At 39.8% G+C, this 22,413-nt stretch overlaps 1 protein-coding gene across 14 annotated transcripts in view; it reads right to left on the reverse strand.

Annotated features, from left to right (window-relative positions):
- The window catches only part of LOC122532321 (transcription factor 12), a 145,284-nt gene that overhangs the window by 6,938 nt on the left and 115,933 nt on the right, over positions 1–22,413 (reverse strand). For 10 of the 14 annotated variants that reach the window (XM_043661004.1, XM_043661010.1, XM_043661006.1 and 7 more), the window contains 7 exons: positions 13,460–13,544; positions 10,271–10,407; positions 5,891–6,175; positions 4,805–4,966; positions 3,596–3,655; positions 2,467–2,619; positions 1,969–2,086 (listed from right to left, as the gene is read on the reverse strand). In XM_043661004.1, coding sequence (XP_043516939.1) covers positions 1,969–2,086; positions 2,467–2,619; positions 3,596–3,655; positions 4,805–4,966; positions 5,891–6,175; positions 10,271–10,407; positions 13,460–13,544 — 1,000 coding nt within the window. The remainder of the gene's footprint in view (positions 1–1,968; positions 2,087–2,466; positions 2,620–3,595; positions 3,656–4,804; positions 4,967–5,890; positions 6,176–10,270; positions 10,408–13,459; positions 13,545–22,413) is intronic. The other 4 variants (XM_043661011.1, XM_043661009.1, XM_043661014.1 and 1 more) reach the window with 3 other exon arrangements.

Here is a 22,413-nt window from a genome sequence, read left to right on the forward strand (position 1 = left end):
AAGAGGGCAGGCAAATGATACATGTATTACAGAGCTTGAGTCTTTGAGGCTGTAATTATTCAGAATGGGCAGAGTATCAATTTATAATCATTTTATAATCATTTTACAGATACATAACGACACCCTGAATAATTCTTTTATAAATAAAATAAATATACTAATATTTCATCAAGGTACAAAAGAAGGTTTAAAAAAGTAAGTGATATAGATGTAAAATATACGCAACAAGAGCGTACTTTAAAACTACCATTAATCAGCCTAAAGAAAATGTACAGAATTACAGAGCTTGAGTCTTTGAGGCTGTAATTATTGAGAATGGGCAGAGTGATCAATTTGTAATCATTTTACAAATACCATAACGATGCCCTGAATAATTCTTTTATAAATAAAATAAATATACAAATATTTCGTCAAAGTATAAAAGAAGGTTTAAAAAATAAGTGATATAGATGTAAAATATACGCAACAAACGCCTACTTTGAAAGTACCACCAATCTAGCCTAAATACAATTCTGTCCACTATCGCAACTGTCATAATTTTTCGGAAATTCGCCCCAAGACTCGATCAAGCCTCATATTCCTTCCCTCCTCACGGCATTCGTGGAACACAGAAAACTCGCGTTCATTGTTCATCCTATTAAACGTTCCGCATTCACCGACTCGAACGATGAATGGAAACCGCGTCGTTTGCCAGGAAATCGATCATCGATCCGCGTAAGGACAAGTGCTGCAAACGGTGAGAAAGAAAGAAAAAAAAAAAACGCAACCGAAGGTTCACCCGGAAGCGCGCGTTGGCGACCTTCGCTGTGTACGGCGATATCGAATAGTTCTTGATAGCATACCCGAGCTTTGGGCAGTCTGCTTAGTCACGAAACCGTGAAAAGTGTCCAATTACAAACAGGAAGCGCTTTACACTGCACACTCGATACACACTGATTCAACCATCTCCTTAAACGCTCGCTGCTCTGCTCGCTCGCAGCCTGACAATTCGCCTGCCTGCGTTTCGCCAGTGCATTTAACCGGCCTACCTACGTGCCGCGCGCGTTTCCACGAAACTCGCGCGCAGAATCGCGCCAGATAAATCAGTCGCGCGCGATTGTGTGCAAAGGTCCGCGACGCTGCGTTTTTCCTTGGGAACGCCGCTCGCCATCGACACGCCGCACCGGGTGAAAGTATCGCAGACGTTCTTTTTTCCCATCGTGTAGAAAAAGAAAGAAAAGAAGAAGAAGTAGTAGCAATAGTAAATTGGAACGACAAGCGTGCAAAGTTCGACGCGGCCAGAAAGAGAATCCTGACTCTGCGCTCCGAATTCCAATAGCCAAAAATGGTGGCCAGTCAGTAGAAAAGAGATGCTTCTTCTTCTTCTTCTTCTTCTTCTTCTTCTTTTTCTTCTTCTTCTTCGTAGAGGCGACCCCTTGGAAAACTTGTGCATTCCATTAGGCGAGCAGCCGAGGCGAAAGATTACGAACGTTCACCGGTGAGAGGGGCAACGCGTGACAGAGAAACGGAAACAAAGAGCGACGAAGACACAATACACCGGAGACAGAGGTCTCCGAGAATAATAAAGGCACGACCGCGAATGCGGGATAGCAGCCACTTCGCGCGATTTATCTAATGTTTCCTTATCGGGCTCTAACTCTGACTCTAGAACACCTGGGAACCTCCTTCTCCTCTCCCTTTTTTCTTCTCCCTTCTCTCCACCGTTCCTCACCACTGTTTCTCACCGGTTGCACTGCACTGCAACTCGCGAGAAGAAGAAGAAGAAAAAAAAAGTATTTATCCGATGATGCGACGCCGAGAATAGAACGCAGCCATTCCAATTAGCTATTGTCAATGCTCATTGACACTTGTCTTTCGCCATCCTTTCCGCCAAACGACTTTTTCTGCCTTTTTCAGTCAATCTCTCTCGTTTATCTCCGTGTTCCACGAACCTCCGCGCGCTCCGCGGCGAGAAAACTGGAAACTTACTGGCATTCGTCACAGGTAACCTTTCGATTTTGATGGAGCCGTCCGTGTCGGGCGTGGGCGTCAGACCGGAGTAAGAGCCCTGTGGTTGCGTTACTGCTACAGCAGGGTGGGGACTCGTCTGTTGATAAAAAAAGAAAGAAAGAAAGAGCAGTCGTAAATTTCTGTTTGACATGTTTGTTAAATAGAGACGGATTGAAGAGCTTTTTTAAAAGAAAGGATCCATAAACCTGTCGATCGTAGACATTATTTTTTTTTGTATATGAATTCCCTTCGTCATACTTTTTTATATAATCGCGATGAATTGCATGGAATGAAGTAGTTGGTAAAGAAATACTGCTACTTAACGATTGAAACAGAGTTTCTAAAAATAGAAACACGCGGTCTATCGTTCCGTTTAATTAAACGGCTGAATCATTGATTTATCCTCAGTTATCGAAACGAAATTTTCTTTCGATCCTCTTTCGAAAAAGCTTTTCAATTTCTTTGAGGAGTTCTCACCAAATGGTCTAGCTGAGGTGGTGATGTGTGAGAGTAAATGGAACCGTGTGGACCAACGGGACCCAGATGAAGGCCTAATTGGCTCTCCGCGTGGTTCCTCAACACGTTTATGGCATCGTCCAGTCGTTCCTCCATCCGCGTACCCTGTACCAACAGAATATCCGAAATTCGACTCGATTACACGGCTGTTTAACATTTCGTTTCGAATCATCAAAGATACCAGCGTCAATGATACACGGGCTAATTGTGCGATTATCTTTTGTCGCAGTATCGTTGACACTGGCTTTTTAATGGGTCAAAGATATATTCTAAAGACGATGGAAAGCGTGTATGTGTGAAATGAGACAGGATTCTGTTTAACACGTTGACTGCATACTTTATTCTACGAGACAAAAATTGTGGATTAAATATGTATTACATCGTAACGTTCAACTTTTGATCATCCGAGTCATCCTTACCGATCTTCCTAAAACAATTTAGAAACCATCCTAACAGCCAACATGTTAAAAGTCAATGTGATGAAAACTGACTAGAGTGACGGAAATTCGACATGCCATTAACTCTTACAACGCAACTTTAATTTCTTTTTTTTTTTCTTTCTTTCTTTTTCATTGTTACATATTAATCCTCTATCGCCGAGCGACTATAATTAGGCGGAATCTACAGAACAACTGAATGTTGTATTTGTAATGTATAATCGAATTATAAAAACGTGTAAAATAAAAATATTACGTGCACGTTCTCCTCTTATTTACATTAATTGAAACTCGAAGTTTCATCGCTAATGCTACAGCGATTAGCTATTTTTCGGAGTATAATCAGAGGCTAATAATTCTTGAAAAATCACACGACGCCACGATAATGTCACCGTATAGAGTCTCTGTGACTCGGCAATAGAGGGTTAACGATAAAATCGCTCGTATCGCGATTAATTCGCTAAAAGTACGAAAGAGGTACACGAATCGAGGTGTTGTCGTTCGCACGTAAATTCCGCACCGTAACGGTCAAAGTTCATGCACAGAGTTGGCGTGTTAACGAATGAGTGGGTGAGAGGATCAGAAACAAGAGCAAACAAGAAGGAGGGAGGAGTAGAAGAAAAAAAAAAAAACTAAAAATCGGCAGTCCTCACCTCGGCATGGTCGCGAAGAAAGCCGATGGCATCGTCTAGCCTCTGCTGTTCAGGCGCCGGCTTCACACACAACACCAACGCAACAACAAAACCAAAAAAAAAAAAAAGAGAACAACCAAGTCAACACAACGTTCACAACAAACAGAGGGGTAAAATGAAAGAATCAAGAAGAAGGAGAAAAAAAAAATTTGATAATGACAATGTAATAATAATATAATGGCGAAATAAAGTATGCAAAAACGAACGACTTGAGTGTAACTGAACGGAGGGGGGAGGGAGGATGATTAAGAAAGTGATCTGCAGCGTGAACAACACACGAGATGAATTGTCGGTGCGTCGAGTGCATGCTACTTTGTGCGTAATACTCAAAGTGCGTAAAGGGTGAAGTCGAACGATGAAAAAAAAAAAAAAAAGAAACAAAAAATAATTTGCACGACTAACTTCGTTATCTCTGATTTGATCTTAACCCTAAAAAGACTGAGTCTCAAACTGTCCGACAAAAGGTCGAGAGAGGGCATATGCGGGGCCCACCTAAATTTATCATACACTTCCGATACGAAAATGTAACAAAATCTAGTGTCAAAATTTCCGTAAAGTCAAGGCATGATCAACAGCGGAATTTTTCAAAACGAGAGGAACAATTTACTTTCAATTTATTTGGATTCTGGATTCTTCTCGAGAAAACCCTCCTCCCCTTAGTCGTTCTAGGGTTAAACGATTCCGATCCTCCCCCGAGCAGAAATAAAGTCAGTGCGTGTAACAACGGGCGTACACTCTCGACGAGTGACCGTAGTGCAAACGATAAAATATCGTAAGAGAAGTGAACGAGCACGAGAGGTTTCTGTTACGAACGTCCTTGACCTGTTTCTAAAGCGCACCGAAACGGTGATGAAGCGTGTCTGCGTTCAGAGATGCACCCGTCACTTTCCAACGAGACCCGACGACGAAATCTAGTTCACCAATAAACTCGGCACCATGTGCGTGCGTTTCTCCAACAAACAATCAAATTCGACTCGTTGCAAAGTGTAGAGTGAAGTAATGATAGATAAGTATATATATATATATGTATATATTTGAAACAAAAAAATTGTAACCAAAAAAAAAAAAAAAAAAAAAAAAAAATGTAACCAAAAAAAAAAAAAAAAAAGAAAAAAAAAGAAAAGAAAAGAGAAGAAGAAACTGTCGAAAGAGCGTAGCTTTGATGCATACCATGTGGATGGTTCCACGATTGGGATCCGCCGTGAAATGGGGAGAAACAGGCGCTGTACCCGGTGCCCAACCTGGCGCCGAACCTGTCAAAGGTGGTGGCGAACTGACTGGTGTGGATGGGTTGCTGCTATAACTCGATACTGATTGGTCCGTGGGGTAAATCTGCGTGGTTGAAAAAAGTAAAAAAAAAAAAGGAATGGAAATTAAATAGGTTAAATTACGTATAAAATTGAAGAAAATATAAAAGTTCTTTTTTTTTAATTCGATCTTATACAAATGACGTATAGTAGAAAAATTGAATCGTTGAGGACCAATGTACAATGATTCCCATTGATATTCGAGCACTGAATATTTTTAAACTGTTATAATTTTGTGAAAAACTTGCTTCGTTCACAAATTTTTACATCACACAACGAGTGATTAAGCGAAGGTGTCGTAAATTGTCGAAAATGCTTCATGAATTGCTACACAGTTCAGTAAACTGGCGAAAAAAGAAAATCATACAGCATGATTTCGCAAGAGGAAGTTTCAATCTTCAGACCCGTTGTAGACTCGGTTGTGAAAAAAAAAAAAAACAATTTTTCAATGTTTCTGCACGTTACGACGATTTATAGCGTTTTGAAGAAAAGTGTATTCCGGCTACGTAGTCTAAAAATATCACAGAATTTTCGAAGTAGAGGCTCCGAGCTTCGTTCGCCAGTCCAAGTTTATCGCTTTCAGCGCGCAATTATAAAAATTTCACCGTTCGGCGTCCGAACGTCAACAGTGAAAATCCAAATCATAATTTCGAAATATTTGAGTGAAACGTGATCACGTTTGGCCAGCCCCAATTCGTATATTTAAGTGAAACAAAATAGGCACAAAACAAATAACAAATTTATTACTTCTCGGTAATTTCGATCGAGTGACATCATACCGACGAATTCAAAAAAAAAAAAAAAAAAAAAAAAAGCGACGAATTTACTGTATGATATGGGCTTGGTCACTCGTTACGGTCCGCAATCAGTTGCCAGCGCGAGTGGTTAACTAGGGAGGTTGTCGAGATATCGGAATAAGTACAAAGACAAAAAGAAACGAACAACTTACTCTGGTGCTTACTACAGATGCAAGAGTCTTGCCAAGGTTGTCCCCCGTGGCGGGTTGCTGGTTCGTCGTGGGAGCAGAATTGGGGGCGGAGGGTGCGGTGGTCGGTGCACCAGGACTATGACTATATTGCAACGATGCCGGGGATGGTGCACCGGTACCACTATTTGCCGCAACTGCGCCGCTACCCCGGAATGTCGACATTGGTGGCAACGAGGCCGCGCTGGTCACCGCCGAGCCCAGAATCGGTGCTGCCGGTTCTCCGTTTGGCGACATCGCCGAGTACGCCTGCAATTATTAATAAAATTCAACGATACAGGGCCGCAGAAAATTATTCGTTTAGCCCTTTCGGCTGCTATTGCGCCTAAAACGATCCTCAGAAAATTATTCATCTCTTGATTTCCGTATTACGTTTCAAGGTTATGCGTTGTAATCGTCTTCGATACGACATTGTAACGAATTTAATAGATTTTTATATTGTTTCAGCCAGACTTTGGATATTTCACACTGTATGAATTTTATGTATTTATGCCTTTAAATTGAATGTATATAATATGCAAATAAATATATATATATATATATAATAAACTATTTAATGTAAATTTATTTTATTACAGAGTGAAAGAGTTGCTTGAGATCTTGCTCTCGTATTTGAAAATCGAGCTTGAAAATTTTTCAAGTACCCGCAAATTTTCAACTGAAAAGCCATCATTGGTCCCCAATGAATGAATAGTAAGCTTCCGTTCATTTTTTTTTTTTTTTTTTTTTAGTTGCGTTCGTAAAAATATACTTTACAATTTAGTCGTGATGGAATTAGTTCGTACGCGTTTCGTTTCGCTAATGGTCCGACAACTAATGCCTGAAAATCAAAGTAACTCTCCCGAGGAAAGAACAGAGACGCTGTGATAACAGAAACGAATTATCAAAAGATATCTCACGAATTCGAATTCTCTCGCGCGTGGAACGAAGATTTTCGCTCGACTTCTTTCGTACGAATCGCCAATCGTCTACTTCATAATGGAAGACAGGCCAGAACAGCTTTGATATCGGATATGGTTAGTGGCGTGTAGCCCTCGCTCGTAAAATGTCTAATTTTAAGTCATCGTCTCCGGCTCAACAGCGAATCGTATTTATCAACAAATTAGAGGGAGTTTGCGCGCCATTTCACAACCGAGAAACATGGTTAATTGTTCGCTTTAACGAACGAAAGAACGACAAGGCGATAACTGACGGCGACTGGTTTGCCCACTATCTCGTTTCTCTCGTTTTTCAACCGAGATCGGTCGAAAATTCAGAAACGTTACGCGCCCGTGACTGAGGAATTTCCGTGGCACAGAGGACAGTTTCTTGGAAGAAGGGATTTTTAAAGGGGTCTAAAGGGATCGTAAATGTTGAACTTCTCTCGAGGAGCGGAGAAGACTTTCTAAAACGTTCGCTTTCATTGGCCTACGGTTAACACTGAATGTACGTTCGGACCAGTTATTCGAAAAATAAATAAAGCAAATACAAGGTTTCCCTGATTTGTAACTGAAGTAATTAACTTATAATGCCGAGGGGTTATCAATTACCAATAGCAAATTCTTATTCGATGTACCAGAGCATGAATTTCAAACCTCTAATAAATAAATTAGAATATCTAATAAATAAAATAATTAAGTACAATTGTGATAATTAACTACAATTGATCCTTCGAGTGGTTACCAATTACCCTTTGATATTCAACATATCAGAATATGAATTTCGAAACTCCAATTGTAATTTATTATAACAATAATATCTAATGAACGAACAAATTAAACATCTCGAATTATATATCTGGACAGAAACAGTTAGATAGGCGCACAGAGTATACAAAAATGTACAAAATGTCCAAAATACATTATCCATTATATTTAATAAGTAAAACAAAACCTCTACTTGGGTTTCATTTTTTAAATTATTTTCAAGAAAATCATTTACTCTCTTAGAATATTCGACAGTATGAATACTGTTTATTTATATTTCGCAAAATGATGTGAGAAAAAAGAAAGAAATTATTAGAGTTGAAAACATCAGATTATACAAATATAAAACCACATACCATGGTTAATAAGTCAGATTTTTTTAAATTACCTTTTAAGAGCACATAAATCTGTACAAAACTCAATGAAGGATTTGACAAAAATCACCAACAATTAGCCCAAGTATAACGTACTGGGCTGGCCAAAAAATAATTGCGTTTCTTTCTAACAGATGGACATAAATCTTACAATAAAACGTAAGTAACTTAATTATTAAATTTAAAATTCACTATATATCGATATTTGATTGTTTATTTTAGAAAAAGAAACTTTTGTGCTATATTTTGCCGTACTCCGAAAAAGAAAAACGAGTGCAGAACTGTGCAAGCTCATAAAAAATTATCCGATGGCGAAGAAATCTTCAAACAGCAACAGTGTCAAAATTCAAATCGTTCTGTTTTCTACCAGGGGGGAAAAAAGATAAGAATTTTTGAACAAGGAATCGCGAAGCTGTTCGAACAAAATGGACAACATGTCTAACAAAGTTTTTGTCACCCGTGAAAAAGTTCGTCGGCACAAAGAGAAACGCAGTAAATTTTTCGACCAACCTGATACACATCCTAGAGATGGGACAGCCATAATGTAACACCATGGATATAAATATACTGATTCTCGCGGCAGGGACGCTGCTTTAGTGCTTATAGACGAATTTTGAACTGTCGGAACGTCAAGACGCCCGCGACTTTTTCATCTCCGGATCTTTACAATTATGAAATACGATTGGAGTTCGGGGAGTGGCAATTAGAGAGACCGGAGGAGCGCGGAGAGTCGATGCGTTGAACTCCTTTTCGAAGGAGCTCGGCGGAACGTGGAAGGAGAATCCGTGGTGCCGCGAACAGGAGGATTTCGTGGTAACCATGAACGGCGTAAATCAAACGAAGGCTGCACTTGACTAGAAACACCGAGTAGCGGGAGAGTCGTTCTATATATAGAAGCCGGTGAGTCATTTGACGTTGCTCCGAGAGTACACTGAGCACTGTCAACAGTGTTTCTCAACCGCGTTGGATCGGTACGTCTCGGAATCGGTTGAGCATCGGTTGAGCTGCAAAAATTCCCAAAATTCGGGAGGAAGTTGTGTGTCGAAAGCTGAGGGCGCCAACTCCTTCGATGCTGATTTCTAAGAAGCGTCCTCTCTTTTGTATTAATTCTTTACAGTCGCGTCCGACGCGAGTCGCTTGTTTCTTGGAGACCGTAGAAAATGGCGCGAAAAATTCCGTGTCACATGTTGAGAGCTCACGATGGGATCTTTGTATCTCGTATGCAAGGCTAAGTTAGAAAATTTCAGACGCCCGGAGAGAGCCTGATTTAGTTTCTTTGCTAGTCAAGAATCAGTTGACAGTAATATTCTAATAGTATTATAAAAATCCAAGTACCAAGTACCAAGTACCATAAAAATAAAGTACCAAGTAAGATATATTATTCCATGTTAAAACAGGAAAAAGAAAGCAAAAATGTACGATTGAAGATACGGAGAGTAGCGAAAACGTCTTACATCTCGAATTTTTTTTCATGTAAGATCATGTAGATTTTCATGTACACATCAACGCGGAAAATTGGAAATAAAAGAAGACGAGTTATCTGATCTTTCCTAACAGAAAATAAAAAAAGGTCACAATCGCGTTTCATGGAAAGGATTGACCTTAAAATTGATCGACGAATCGACCTCGTCGAGTTAAGCCATCGCCGGTAGGCTACACTCTTGACTCTGACCATGTCAAACGAGTCGAACGTCTTCGAAGGAGTTGGAAAAATGGCTGCGAATCGGCTGAATTTATGGCGCTGCCAGCGGAACGCCTAACCGGGAGATTGCAATTTTTCACAGGCGAGTTCTCCCTCCCGTTGCGCGACCTCCGCGATGAAAATATATCGGCCAACATCCCGGAAAGTTGCAGTGCCGAGAAATTCGCGGCGTGGCTCGCGTTATTAACAGACTAACTGTCACGCACACAAAGAGGATTCAATAAAATTTTTTTTTAGAAAAATTAAACATCACGTGTAAATTTCGTGTGTCAAAGCTTTTCTTTTCTCTTAAAAGAAAGACGACATCGATCTCCCGAAAGACGAAGATTAGGCCGAAGGTTATAATCCAACGACGACTGTAGTCGCCAGCTGCTCGACCAACGATAGAAATTTTTCGGGGGAGGTCTCTCTCTCTCTCTCTCTCTCTCGTGTCTATCACGAAGTTGCCGAGGGTGTCAAGTCCGAAGAAACGAGCGCAGTCACGCATGATTGATCGTCCGTTGGGTCGTACCGAGCGACGAGGGTGGCGCGCGTACAAACGAGAGAACGGAAATAATGAAAGAGAAGAAAGAAAGTCGTTTACCATGGGGTCGTGTGGTAGGTGCATAGGGTATGCTGGTTGGGCCAGGTGAGGGGGTGCGTAGCCGCTGTACGGAGGTTGCACGCCACCTCCACCTCCCGTCCATGGGTCCCCTGGACCCGTTCCTGCAGCGTTTCCATCTGGAATAGAAAGAGAAAGTTCGTTAGTCGCCAGAAATTATCCTTTATTCGATTATCGAATAAGAGTTCGTTCGTACTTCTGTAAAATTGATTTTCGCTCAATTTATAAATAAAGAATCAAGTGCAACGATTCACTAAATTTTACTCCAAAATCCTGTTGCACGTCGAATTTTCGATTTATTAGAATTCAAAGACACGACGCAGGTCGATTATATTAATAATCATATGATACGATCGTAAATTCTCTCTTAATTCTCCAAATAATAGAATAAAATTCTACGTTGGAATGTTATTCAATTTCCGAGCGAGTCGTTTGCATCTGCACGACAGTGGTAACAACAAATAGTAGCACGTGGTGTTCAGTGTCCAGAGAATGTCGCGCATGTGCCCGAATAATACTCCTCACCGAATCTACTCCTAAGAGTGTTTAATATTATTAAATATCCAAGGAAAAAGTGGAAAGAACATTTAACAAGAATTCTGCCATCGTAGAATGAATTGAAAACGAAATTATAAATTATGAAATTATCTAAACTGTAGGCTTGAGTAATATTTTTAATTATTAATATTGATTCTAATGTGCAAGAACGAATATCATTGAAAATTGTAAAAGACAATTGATGGAATTTATATTGTGCTTGTAGTTTTCTGCCAATTCTCTCTGGACAATACTCCAGAATCTCGACGAAGAAAATACTATCCACGGAATGAAATTTAAAAGCATACGTACATAAACTTTGTCCAAATTACCATTTTTAAAAAAAATGAAACCGGTGTATTCTAACAAAACTGGAAGAAACACGATTGAAAATTTAGTAATTACAAGGGAACAAAAATTTGGCTAACTGTTAAAATTCCGTGCGATCAAAACAGACTCTATGAAATTTCATTTCCCCGCTTGTAAAAAAGCGTTTCACCCTCGACGAAATGAAACACCGAGACGAGTGAAACTCGCTTTTCTCCCTTCGAACATCCGTTAGAGAGGGTAATAGCCACGACGCCGGCCATTATTTCAGTTGAAAACAACAGCAATAAGCTTCGGGGAACGTATTTCTTGATACTTTTGCTTGATATAATTCCGTGGCCGGGAGTTTCCACGACGGAGGGAAACTAAAACTAAGCCAAACTACTCGTCCGTTCCTACCAACTACCGGCATTCGATGTCTGATAAAACTTTTTCGCCGGTTCAACCTGCCCGTTCCCTCCCCATTTATAAGGTATTCCGCTCGCTTACCGGGTGTCACGAGCCGGTGAACGTATTCGAGAAGCTGGCCAACGAGCCTTCTTTACCCTCTGATCTTTAATAACAACTTTACTCGGCGAAACTTTACCGATCTTATTGATTTACCTCCTCGGTAATCCATCTGGGAAACTTGGGATGCGATCGTCCACCTTCCTCCTCTTCCCACCATTCTTTCTCCATCCAATTCGTCTTTAAAAAATACCTCGCGCGACCGCTCGAAATGAATTTCGAGATTTTCTCGCGGCTCGATAGAATTTACAGAAAGCCGAACGATGCTCTCGTGTCGACCGTGGCGTTACGTTTGAGGACGGTTTGTTTTCTCTCAACGTACGAGCGTCTTCACCTATGTCATTGTTGACATTAATACACGACTTATAACTTCCGCATCAAGCGAAAGTAAGAACGCAGAATTGTAGAAGGAAATTTGTGAATTTTCATTAAATATTGTAACCGATGTTCTATCGGAGTGTTCGTAGTTTGTTACACCAATGTAATTTAGTGTAATTTAATGTATTTAATATATTTAATATTTAATCTAATATAATTTAATGTATTTAATATTTAATCTAATATAATTTAATGTATTTAATATTTAATCTAATATAATTTAATGTATTTAATATTTAAGCTAATATAATTTAATATAATCTGATACAATATTGATAATTATGAGAAATCTGAAGTTACTTGACTACTCTTTTTTTTATGTGTGGTAATAATATAAATCTACAAAAATTATTACGAAAAATCACGAGTACCTCTATTGTAAATACGTATGTACTGCTAATAAATAATTATTACAGAAATTCAGATTGATCGTTTCGCTTCTGACAGGGACCTGCGATATCACGAAACACCACAAAATAATTCTCAAAAATTGCCAATTGGTTGACCGTTGCTCTGTTGCTTTCGAGTATCAGTACCAATCAATTATAATTTCATCGCGTTGCACGACACTTGACCAGCGGCTGCCGCGGAATAAAGTTTAATGCCGAGGCGCATCTACGCGGTTTTCCCGCGCGCGCGAGATTTCTCTCCGTTTGGCCGCGAATTTCAACGCGAATAGAAACGCGCGCGGGTTCGAACGAACAACGAGAGATTGTTATTGTTTTTACTGGCGACAGGCAGAGCGGCGAATTTTACGATGCGAGCGTTAAACAGTTGAATATTACTGCACCTCGTAAAATCCCTTTTATCGTTCGTTCGAATCGTTATGCGATTCCCAACAGATATAGAGACGCGTGCACGCAAGATCAACGGTGTGTGTGACACGTTGGGGGAGTGTGTCTCGATATGTACGTGTACAAGCGTCATAGATCGTTAGACAACACATCGATCGATCGTACGAAACTGGCTCGATGTTACTTTTAGTTGTGTCCGGTAACGAGCGGCCTAGATTTTCGACTGACCGATCGATACCAGTTTAAGAGAACGCGGTAAACGGCATAGAAACGACTTTTCCTTTTTGCCAGTGAACGCTGTGAACATGCGAATCTACCAACACGCATTGAAGAAACAGAATTTAGAAATTGAATTCCTTAAAATATTTCTGTAAACGTTGCTCGAAGTGTGGAGTAAAGACAAGGAAATTGGGTTACAAACATTTAAACTTGGGACGAATAATTGCATGTATAACGATTATAGGATAAATGTATGTTAGTAAAAATATAATAATATTTTATAAAATAATAATTTTCCCCCTCCCCTAATAAATATATTAACAATTAATATAAACACACGAGCATCCGCAATTTAATTATTACATTGAAAGGTACGTTGATACGAGATAAAAAGTATTGGACAACTTACCGATATAGTAGGGGTCTGCGTAGAGGGCTGCAGCTTTGGGGGAGGTGTATCTCGGAGAGTCCTGGCCGAATTCATCCGAGCCATACTGAAACAAAAAGAACGAACAAGGTTATTAATTTACGAGCGAGAAAAACGTAGAGAGGAGTTGTTACGAAATACACCAATAATACACTCGTTTATAATTTAACTGCAATATAATTACAATAAAAATTACTAGCGTAACTAATTCAATAACTTTTCTACTTTCCATCTGATATCGGTAATTAACAATATACATCTACATTTGTTTCTTTCATTTTATTTCATGGATTTATCTGAAATACGCTGGAGCTGATGTTTCATCCCCAATTCTGATATTTCTTTAAAGATCCCGGCTGCAAAGGGTTAAATTTTCTTTCGCGCAACATTCAGTTTTTACAAAGCTTGAAAATTCTGCTACAAATAAACAGAGTAGAACTCCATCGAGGCTCGAACACTCAACTTCTTCACTGGCTACCATTATTTCGTTCGTTCACACGGATCGATTATAAATTCAACCAACAAAAACTCAGCAGAAGCGGAAGAACTCGAGGAATGAAGTTCTACCGTGCTCTCTCTGTGTGTCCATTTTCCGGCTACACCGTGCCCCGGAAGGATCGTTGGCGTTTCTACCCCCTTACCATTTTACAGCCACCGTAGTCAACAGGACAGACAAACATACCGCCGCCAGGGGTATCGAAAGGAGGATCCTCTCAGGGAAGCAAGTCAAATCGCGCGGTGGGACACGGCATAACCGCGTCGAAGCGGAGAATCGGCGATTTGCCAGCGGGAGGCTCGCACCGGGGTGGAAAGTGGCGCAGAAGGAGGAGAGATTCGCGGCAGCATACCCTCGTCCCAATTTCACCGTGATATATGTTAAAATATTCCACACCGCTTCCCTTATTCTCCCGGCGAAAGCTTCTCTCTATCCCTCTCTTCGTTGCTGGCTTCTGCCCGAAAACTTTTGTCCCTGTGCTTCTCTCTCTCTCTCTCTCTCTCTCTCTCTCTCCCTCTCTCTCTCCTTCGTGCGCCCCTCCACAACACTAGCAGCTTTTCCAACCACCTACACCACTCCACCTGCTGCCACGGAAAGTACGACGAAACGAGAGGGACCGGGGAAGTTTCGTTGTAACGCGAGGACTATGGCCGTTTAGGCCGAATTCAACGGGACTCGGGGACCGAGGAAAGAATCCTGTCAACTTGCACTTTTGCTAAAACTTGCGCGATCTACACGAGGAGAGGCTTGCAAGACTGTCTCCTCCCCCCTTCTTCTTTTCAAACACTGTTTCGAGTTTTGAGCCTTCGTCTCGATGATTTGATCGCCGCTTTCTTCGGCGTACGATTCTTCCGACAATGCGAGGTAGGTATATGTTTGGTCTTTAGAGAAAATGGCGATGCTTGTTTCAAGGCTTCGCAGGGATTTTCTGCGCGTGAATGATCAAATGTGAGTATACACGGTATAAAAATGAAATTTGTACGGAAACTAACTACTAGCACCACGATAACAGCAACATGCAGAAGATTTTTCTATATCGGCTTTTCTCAATTTTGTTCGAATCTGATATCTGTAACATATGTACATTTACAGATGTAGCTACGAACTCTAACAAGTACCCACTGTCATACATGGCACGATAATGTTGTAGTTTGGCATAAAACAAACAAATTCCTCAGACTCCATAATCGATGAAAAGTACTTGGAACTTTTCGATCTTAAAATTGAATTTAGCTGCAGATTTACAAAAGTTCAATTACTGAAGTTAGTTTTTTTTAAATTGATATTTCAACAGGATCGATTCTTGCACCATAATTCCCAGATCGTAATAAAAAATTTCTAAAAGATATTCTAGACTCTAAGACGTGTATACTCACTTTCGACTCTCACGGTATGTGTAAAAAAAAAGGCACGGTATTTTTATTAACTCTGAAGATTGAGCTGGCTCGATGGGAGTGTTAGAAGGTGAAGGGAAGAGGCGGGAAAGAAATTAGGGGAGGAATTCGATACCGACGACGCGAAGGGTGACACGAGACTGCGAGCGAACTTGCAGCACGTCAGCGCGCCGATTAACCGTGCCCGGTAGTGGGGTTGATAAGGACCAATAGTGGAACTCGCTTCGTTACCAACAAGCTCAACACGCGTTTAGATCCGTCCTTTTTGATAACGCGAGTTATCGAGCAGCTCTCGATTTTCTTCAAAGGCCAATTTGTATAATTGCAGTTTGTCGATAGATTGTAGCTTTAAATAAAATAAATTGTCTAGATCTTTGAGTGTTGCAATGAAATTGAAAATAATTCGAGTTTACGCTTTTTTTAAGTAATACGACTTGTGTTGAACGTCACGTAATTTTATGAAAAATGAATTACTATAAATATTAATTGTAACTTCTCTTCTGATTTTTTTTTTAACAGATTTGACAGTAGTTACTTGCAAGAATTCTGTAAATTCTTGATAGAATTTTCTAACCTCCAGTTATTACTAAAAATAGTAAATCACGTTAATGTTAATATTTTTAGGAATATTACGTTCAATTAATAGACGGACAGAAAGAAGATCAGGGGATCAATATTAAGAAAATATACCATATTTTTAAGAATCATACTTAACGACATCAGTAAATACTTCAAAATAGATTACTAGAGAAGTATAACGTTAACATTTAAACGTATGCAACACGAACGTACATACAGATGATTACAAGAAAATTTAAAAAATACAACAACAAGTTGTAATTAAACAAAACATGGCAAAAATTACAATTGACAAGAAAACTGAGTACACAGAGTAGACGAGTATACACTTAACACAAATTTCACTTACGCACAAAGTATCAATTGTAACTATCTTTTGCCGTCGTTGCTCTTCGGGGTAAAAGGGTTAAAAACCGAGGAGTCTCGATAGAAGGAAAGAAAAGAAAAGAAAAAAAAAAAAAAGGAAAAAATTGCAGAGAGGGCGGAGAAACAATTTTTCTTTGATGAAAACGATGTGATCGAGTTGGCAAAGCGGAAAAAACGCGATGCGAAATCTATGTGTGTAGTTCTAAGAACAAAAGATCTTCGAGAGCGTTCAGTACGCGTGAGTGCGTATCTCGCGAGGGAGGAACGGGGGCACATAATTGTACGCGATAAAAGCATCGGATTTATCGTTGGCAGCAGTCGATAACGCCAGTACAAACACAAATAGCTGGCCATATAGTGGGGGGGGTTATGGAAGAAAAAAAGCTGCTACTAATCGCGCGATAAACGCACGGCCTCTGGACCTATTAATTTAAATGAATTGCTTTGACATCGGTGGCTTTTCAGCCCGTAGCCTCATTTGCATTCCGATTTTCTCTCTCCTTTCCCCGCTTTTCGACCATATTTCTCCCGATGTTTAAAAAAGTAACGCGTGCTCAGTATCTCGTCGTCTTAAAGAGAGAGAGAGAGAGAGAGAGAGAGAGAGAGAGAGAGAGAGAGAAAATGATATTATGATAAGTTCAACTTTACAAAGAATCACTCGCGTGTTATTACCGACACTTAGAGACAATTTGGAGATTGGAACGGCGCTTGTTCTGTCTCTGTTGGTCTGTAATGATCCAAAATGGAATGTCGTTCAAGAATAAATTTGCTTCTTGCGAATGAAAAGTCACGGCTAGCAAGGCGAACAAGTGGACCGTTATTACGCAAATTCACTGAACTCCAATTGTAATTGCTCGTGAAACATTTATGGCAGCGTTTAATGAACGCGTCGTGCGTTGTTCCGAGATGGATTTTGAAACGACGAAGAACTTGTTCGCCAAGATTGAAGTAAAAGTCTGAACGATATCTTGTAATGAGACAACTTTGATTGGTCAAGCCTAGAATAGAACTGAAAATACATACGAGAGATCACGAGATATTTAATAGGTACAAGCATATCAGAGAATTCGATTAACCTCTTGCGCTGGAATTCTCGAGAATTTCTTGTCCCAAAATTGCAATATTTTCTCAGTTTTAAGTATATATTAGGTAAAACAAAATAGGCAAAACAAATAATAAATTTATTACTTCTCAATAATTTCGGTAATTATCTAGCGACATCATATCGACGAGTTCAAAAAGAAAGCGACGAACTATTGTATACAGTTTGGTCACTCGTTACGGTCCGCAATCAGTTGCCAGCGCAAGTGGTTAATACTCATAAGTCATAAAACACTTACACTCGTCCTCTATACCGGATTCAAGTTTTACAAATGCAAATAATCAAGACACAAGTTAACATTAATAAAGTCTGAAAAAAGTCTTTACGACACGCGTAAACTTCTTCCGTGACAACTGTTCGAATGTACTAGTAGTTGCTCCCCGAAAAATTCCCCAGAAGACAGATGCGATTCGACCGAAAATTCGACGGCAAACGCGAGAAGCGTCGAAATCGAATCGGATCGAATCGAATCGGCGGGAAGACGCCGCGTGGCCAATAATTCACGTTTTATTCCTCAGGTTCGTGCCTCGGGCGGATTCCGGTGGACACGCAATAATAAAAATGTCGGGCCGGTCGGCGAGAGCCCGATCAGAAATCTTAATATGTCCCGGTGGGTGTCCACAGTGGCGAGAGGAGTCAGCGATTTCCAGCCAATATAAATGTCCTACATTGATTTAGTTCTCTTGTTCGGCCGGGGTTTGCGGCCGGGGATGAAAAAGGAGGAAGGGAAACGAATGGAAACGTCTCTGTCAGGGAAATTAGCTTTCGAAGGTTTGAAATAGGACAGGAAGGGTCGAGGCAAGCTACGCGTGTTACGTGACGTCTTGGGAAAATTCAGCACGTGATGTTCGTCTCACGTTCTCGTAGCTCTAGTACCTCTTGGCCACCTCCCCCTTTGGAAATTATTTCCCTTTTCCTTGCCCTTCCATCGCGTCTGTTACATCATCGTCTGACGTGTCGTTAAAAATTACGCCACCTGGAAACTTTTGCCGGGGAATTTTGGAAAATTTACCGAGAGAGTAATATCGCGGAGACCGTGGCAATTTTGGAAAATATTCAATATACATAATACTGTATTATAAACATTATACGGAAGTTTAGCAATTTTATATTTTTGTATTTCTTATCATTTATCATTTATCAAGTACCACGCTTCGTATTTTTTTATTGCAACACGAGTTTTCTAGATTCTTTTGAATAATCTGCCCCAAACAAGCGTTCTAGCAACGAAAAGTCTATAAAAGAATGTACCAACAACATTTCCGTCAGTCGCTACAATTCCAAGAAATTCCATTCGACGCGATGAGAGAAATGTTTAAAACGATAATCAAGTAACACCTCCTAACTGGTCGGACGTCGGCGTCGGATCGGCCATACGTGGGCGGAAATGAGTTTAAAAGCGGAAGGAGAGGACTGCGTGAGCCGAGAGTCACCACCAGTATAATGGATCGTCGATTACTCCCTTATTAATTGCTACACCCAGACGATTTCCTAACGAGAAAGGAACAGACCGAAGGCAGGTGTGCGCCTCCGTCTCCACCCATGAGAATTTTTCTACCAGCCATCCAACGTTACTTACACGTGCGTTTTTTATTCGTCTTGTTCTACCTGCATGCGATTGCAACGATAAAACGATCACCTACGATCGAGGCGCTCGTATGTAAACGCGAATTTCTCAAAGTGCACGTAACATGAGAGAGAGAGAGAGAGAGAGAGAGAGAGAGAGTTTATAAAATATTCAAAGTAATATCGTAATAAAAAAAGTATAAAATAAAAAAAGTATAAGATTGAATAAAAGCCCGTAGTCTAATTACAGACTGACGCGTCTTCACTTGTAAATAAACTGCGGATTTTTGTATATTCGTAGGATATTCAGATCAATTTTCAAGTGTGAAATTTCACAGATAATGTAGAAAATATTCACTTTCTGCGATATCTGGAATACAAAATAAGTTTTTTTATCAAATCTGCTTTAAAATCTGCAGTTCAGTTACAATTCAATTAATTATTAATGTGTCTTTATTATTAAGAGTCCTTTAAACTTAAATTACACGAAAATATATGTAAAATATCTGAACGTAGCAGAATATTTTTTTCAACAATTTCCTATCGCCCTTCTACTCTACCAATTATATCCTCAGAAATCTAAATTCACAGGAAAATCCAGAGTCCACGTGTCAACCTCTAGATTCCCTTCTGATCTTATAATACAAACTTCGATCCTCCGATTGTTTACCAGCGATGTAGAAGCAACAAGTTCGCCTCTCGGTAATAATTGCAACCAATAGATAACGGTCGCGCGCGATAACGTATCTGCTTATCGATTTAATTAAATTTTAATGGGAGACACCTGGTTCCGCGAGACCTTTTTTTCTTCCCCTTTATTTTTCTCCGCACGCGCGCGGAGGAATTCGCGCACACGCGAGAAATCAGCGACCAGAGTCTTATCGACGAAACGTTCCGCTCGTTTTCCTCCTTTTCCTCCTCGCGCAACCTACAGAGAGAAATTAATGCACGGCGATTTGTAAAAAAAAAAAAAAAAAGAAAGAAAAAGAAAAGCTGGATGCAACGGTCTTTAGATCTAACGACCGGTGTGTCGCAGATGAATGCCGGATAATTTCTAACGAGCTTCCGTGCACGCACCACTCTATGAAGCTGTTTGCTTCTGCGCGAATCGCTCGTGTCACGCAGGCTTGTACATTGTGATAAAAAAGGGTTTCCTTCGTTTCAAGTGATGAAAGTCCCAAGTATCAGGGATTAAAGAAGGACGTTTGAAAAATGAAAGACAAAAACGTTGAATTTCGTTTTGAAAATTACGTTATACTGCGACTGGCATTGATACAATAAATATAACATGTTAACCTCTTGCGCACGTCGAGAATTTTTTGTCCCAAAATTGCAATATTTTCTCAGTTTTAAGTATAACCCAGGCAAAACAAATAATAAATTGATTCTTAACAATTTCTATCCAGTGATATCATACCGACGAGTTCAAAAAGAAAGCGACGAATTGGTCACTCGTTATGGTCCGCAATCAGTTGCCAACGCAAGTGGTTAATGATGCATTACATTTCTGAAATGGTTTCACAATGATTGAGACAATCATTAATATTAATATTAATATTAATATTGATATTAATATTAATATTAATATAATATTAATATAACATAAATTATAAATAACTTCGTTTCAAACAGTGTATCATCAAATAGTGTACTCATCGTTCCAAAAATGCTCGATACTATATTACACTGTGGAGCCAAAATTGGTACAAACAATTATTTTTTATTTTAATTTCAAATGAAAAAAATCCTACGCTATATGCGACTTTAAAAATAACAATCTTCGCGTTAAAAACAAAATCTAAGGTGACAAATGAAATAAGAACAATTCGATGTACTTCAGAGGAGAGATCCAGCAAGATGTTCTATTATCACGAGCTATTCCCCGTCGGCTATGGCGTGTGTAGGAAAATAAAAATTTTACGTGACGTTACGACGCCTGGGTAAAAGAATGTGGGAACGATAGAACGTCATGGTAATTCCCGTATTTTCTTTTTCTGAATTTACGTTACTTCGGCTCGTGTAGGACAAGGTCCCGATGGGTTCCCATGGAGGAGGGAACGGCCAGCCATAAAGGAAATACCCGTAGATGGAATAGGCATGTTCCTGACATTGGACGACTTCCGGTTCTGCCATTTCGAACATCCGCGACGAATAGAAATTGAGACTATCTCCCTTTCTTTTTCTCTTCTTTGTCAAGTGTGTCTAGTTCTTTCGCCTCGAGTCTCCACGTTTTATAAACAATCCTCGAGCGAAGAAGAAGACTATTTAGTTAGGAAATGTGTTTATTAATTAATCCTCTTACGAATGTCCCTTCAATCTTCCTAGGTAATTTGTTACATTGAATTAAAGACAAAATTGAAACTCGATTACAAGACAAGGAGTTGACAAACTGCAGACTTTTTATCTATTTAAGCAAAAACAAATTTCACGAATGTGAAATTGTAAATTTGCATAAAAATTCACAGTTTACTTACTAATCATCCCTTTCTACTAAATTCATATAGATGTTAGGAAATTCCCTAAAAACTTTTATACAATAATACACCACACTCTGGACCTGAAATCGTGAAACTTTCCTGCGAATCATGGAAATTCTGTTACCACGGAAATTTTACAAAACTGAAACGGAGAGTTCGATGTAACAAACTGTTCGATAAATTACCAACAAATTCCTACAGTGTGAGTAAAGTGTAAGCAAGCGTCTGGATACTTTCGAAAGAGTGGAATCGGCAAGTCCAGACGAGAAGAAAACGGGATATCGAACTTTACACTCCTTAACGAAAGCCGATTCCGTTTATATCTGGATTGGCTGGCGTTCTGCGGCTCCGATTTCGCAGAATCGCTTTTATCGTATCGTAGGGAAGAGAAGTTGGCGGAAACGGAGGGAGTACACGGAGGTTTTGCAAAACACGAGATACAATGCCGTCTAATATTTGAGATTTCATTAGTGGACGTTATTCCATCCGACATACGATCGGTTGTTGTGCTGACGATCGCGTTAACTTTACTTGGCCCGAGACTCGCCAACATTGGCTGTCTATTTGCGAAATGTTTAACAATTGAATTCTAACCTTCTTCGCTCAACGATAATCTCGCACTTCTGCTCGCGTTTAAAATTACGTTACGAAATTACGAAACAAAATCCAACTGCCATGATCTTGTGGTCAGTTACAATCGACACCGTACCGATAAATAATAATAATTGTCAAATTACATAACATTGGAAAGACGTGAATTTTCAAACTATTTAATTCATCACTTCGCCTTTAATATTTTTACAAACGGATTCCGCGAATTTCCTTGGTGTATCTTGGATCTGAACTTCGTGGAAACGCGGTAATTCCGAGCGATGAATTATTTCTCAAGGAATCACCTGCGGAAGATCGGTAACGTGGTATTAGCAAACTGTAGTATTAACCAGAAACACATTAAA

The sequence above is a fragment of the Frieseomelitta varia genome, unplaced genomic scaffold (genome assembly GCF_011392965.1).
Source record: "Frieseomelitta varia isolate USP_RPSP 00005682 unplaced genomic scaffold, Fvar_1.2 scaffold_447, whole genome shotgun sequence".
Taxonomy (NCBI): domain Eukaryota; kingdom Metazoa; phylum Arthropoda; class Insecta; order Hymenoptera; family Apidae; genus Frieseomelitta; species Frieseomelitta varia.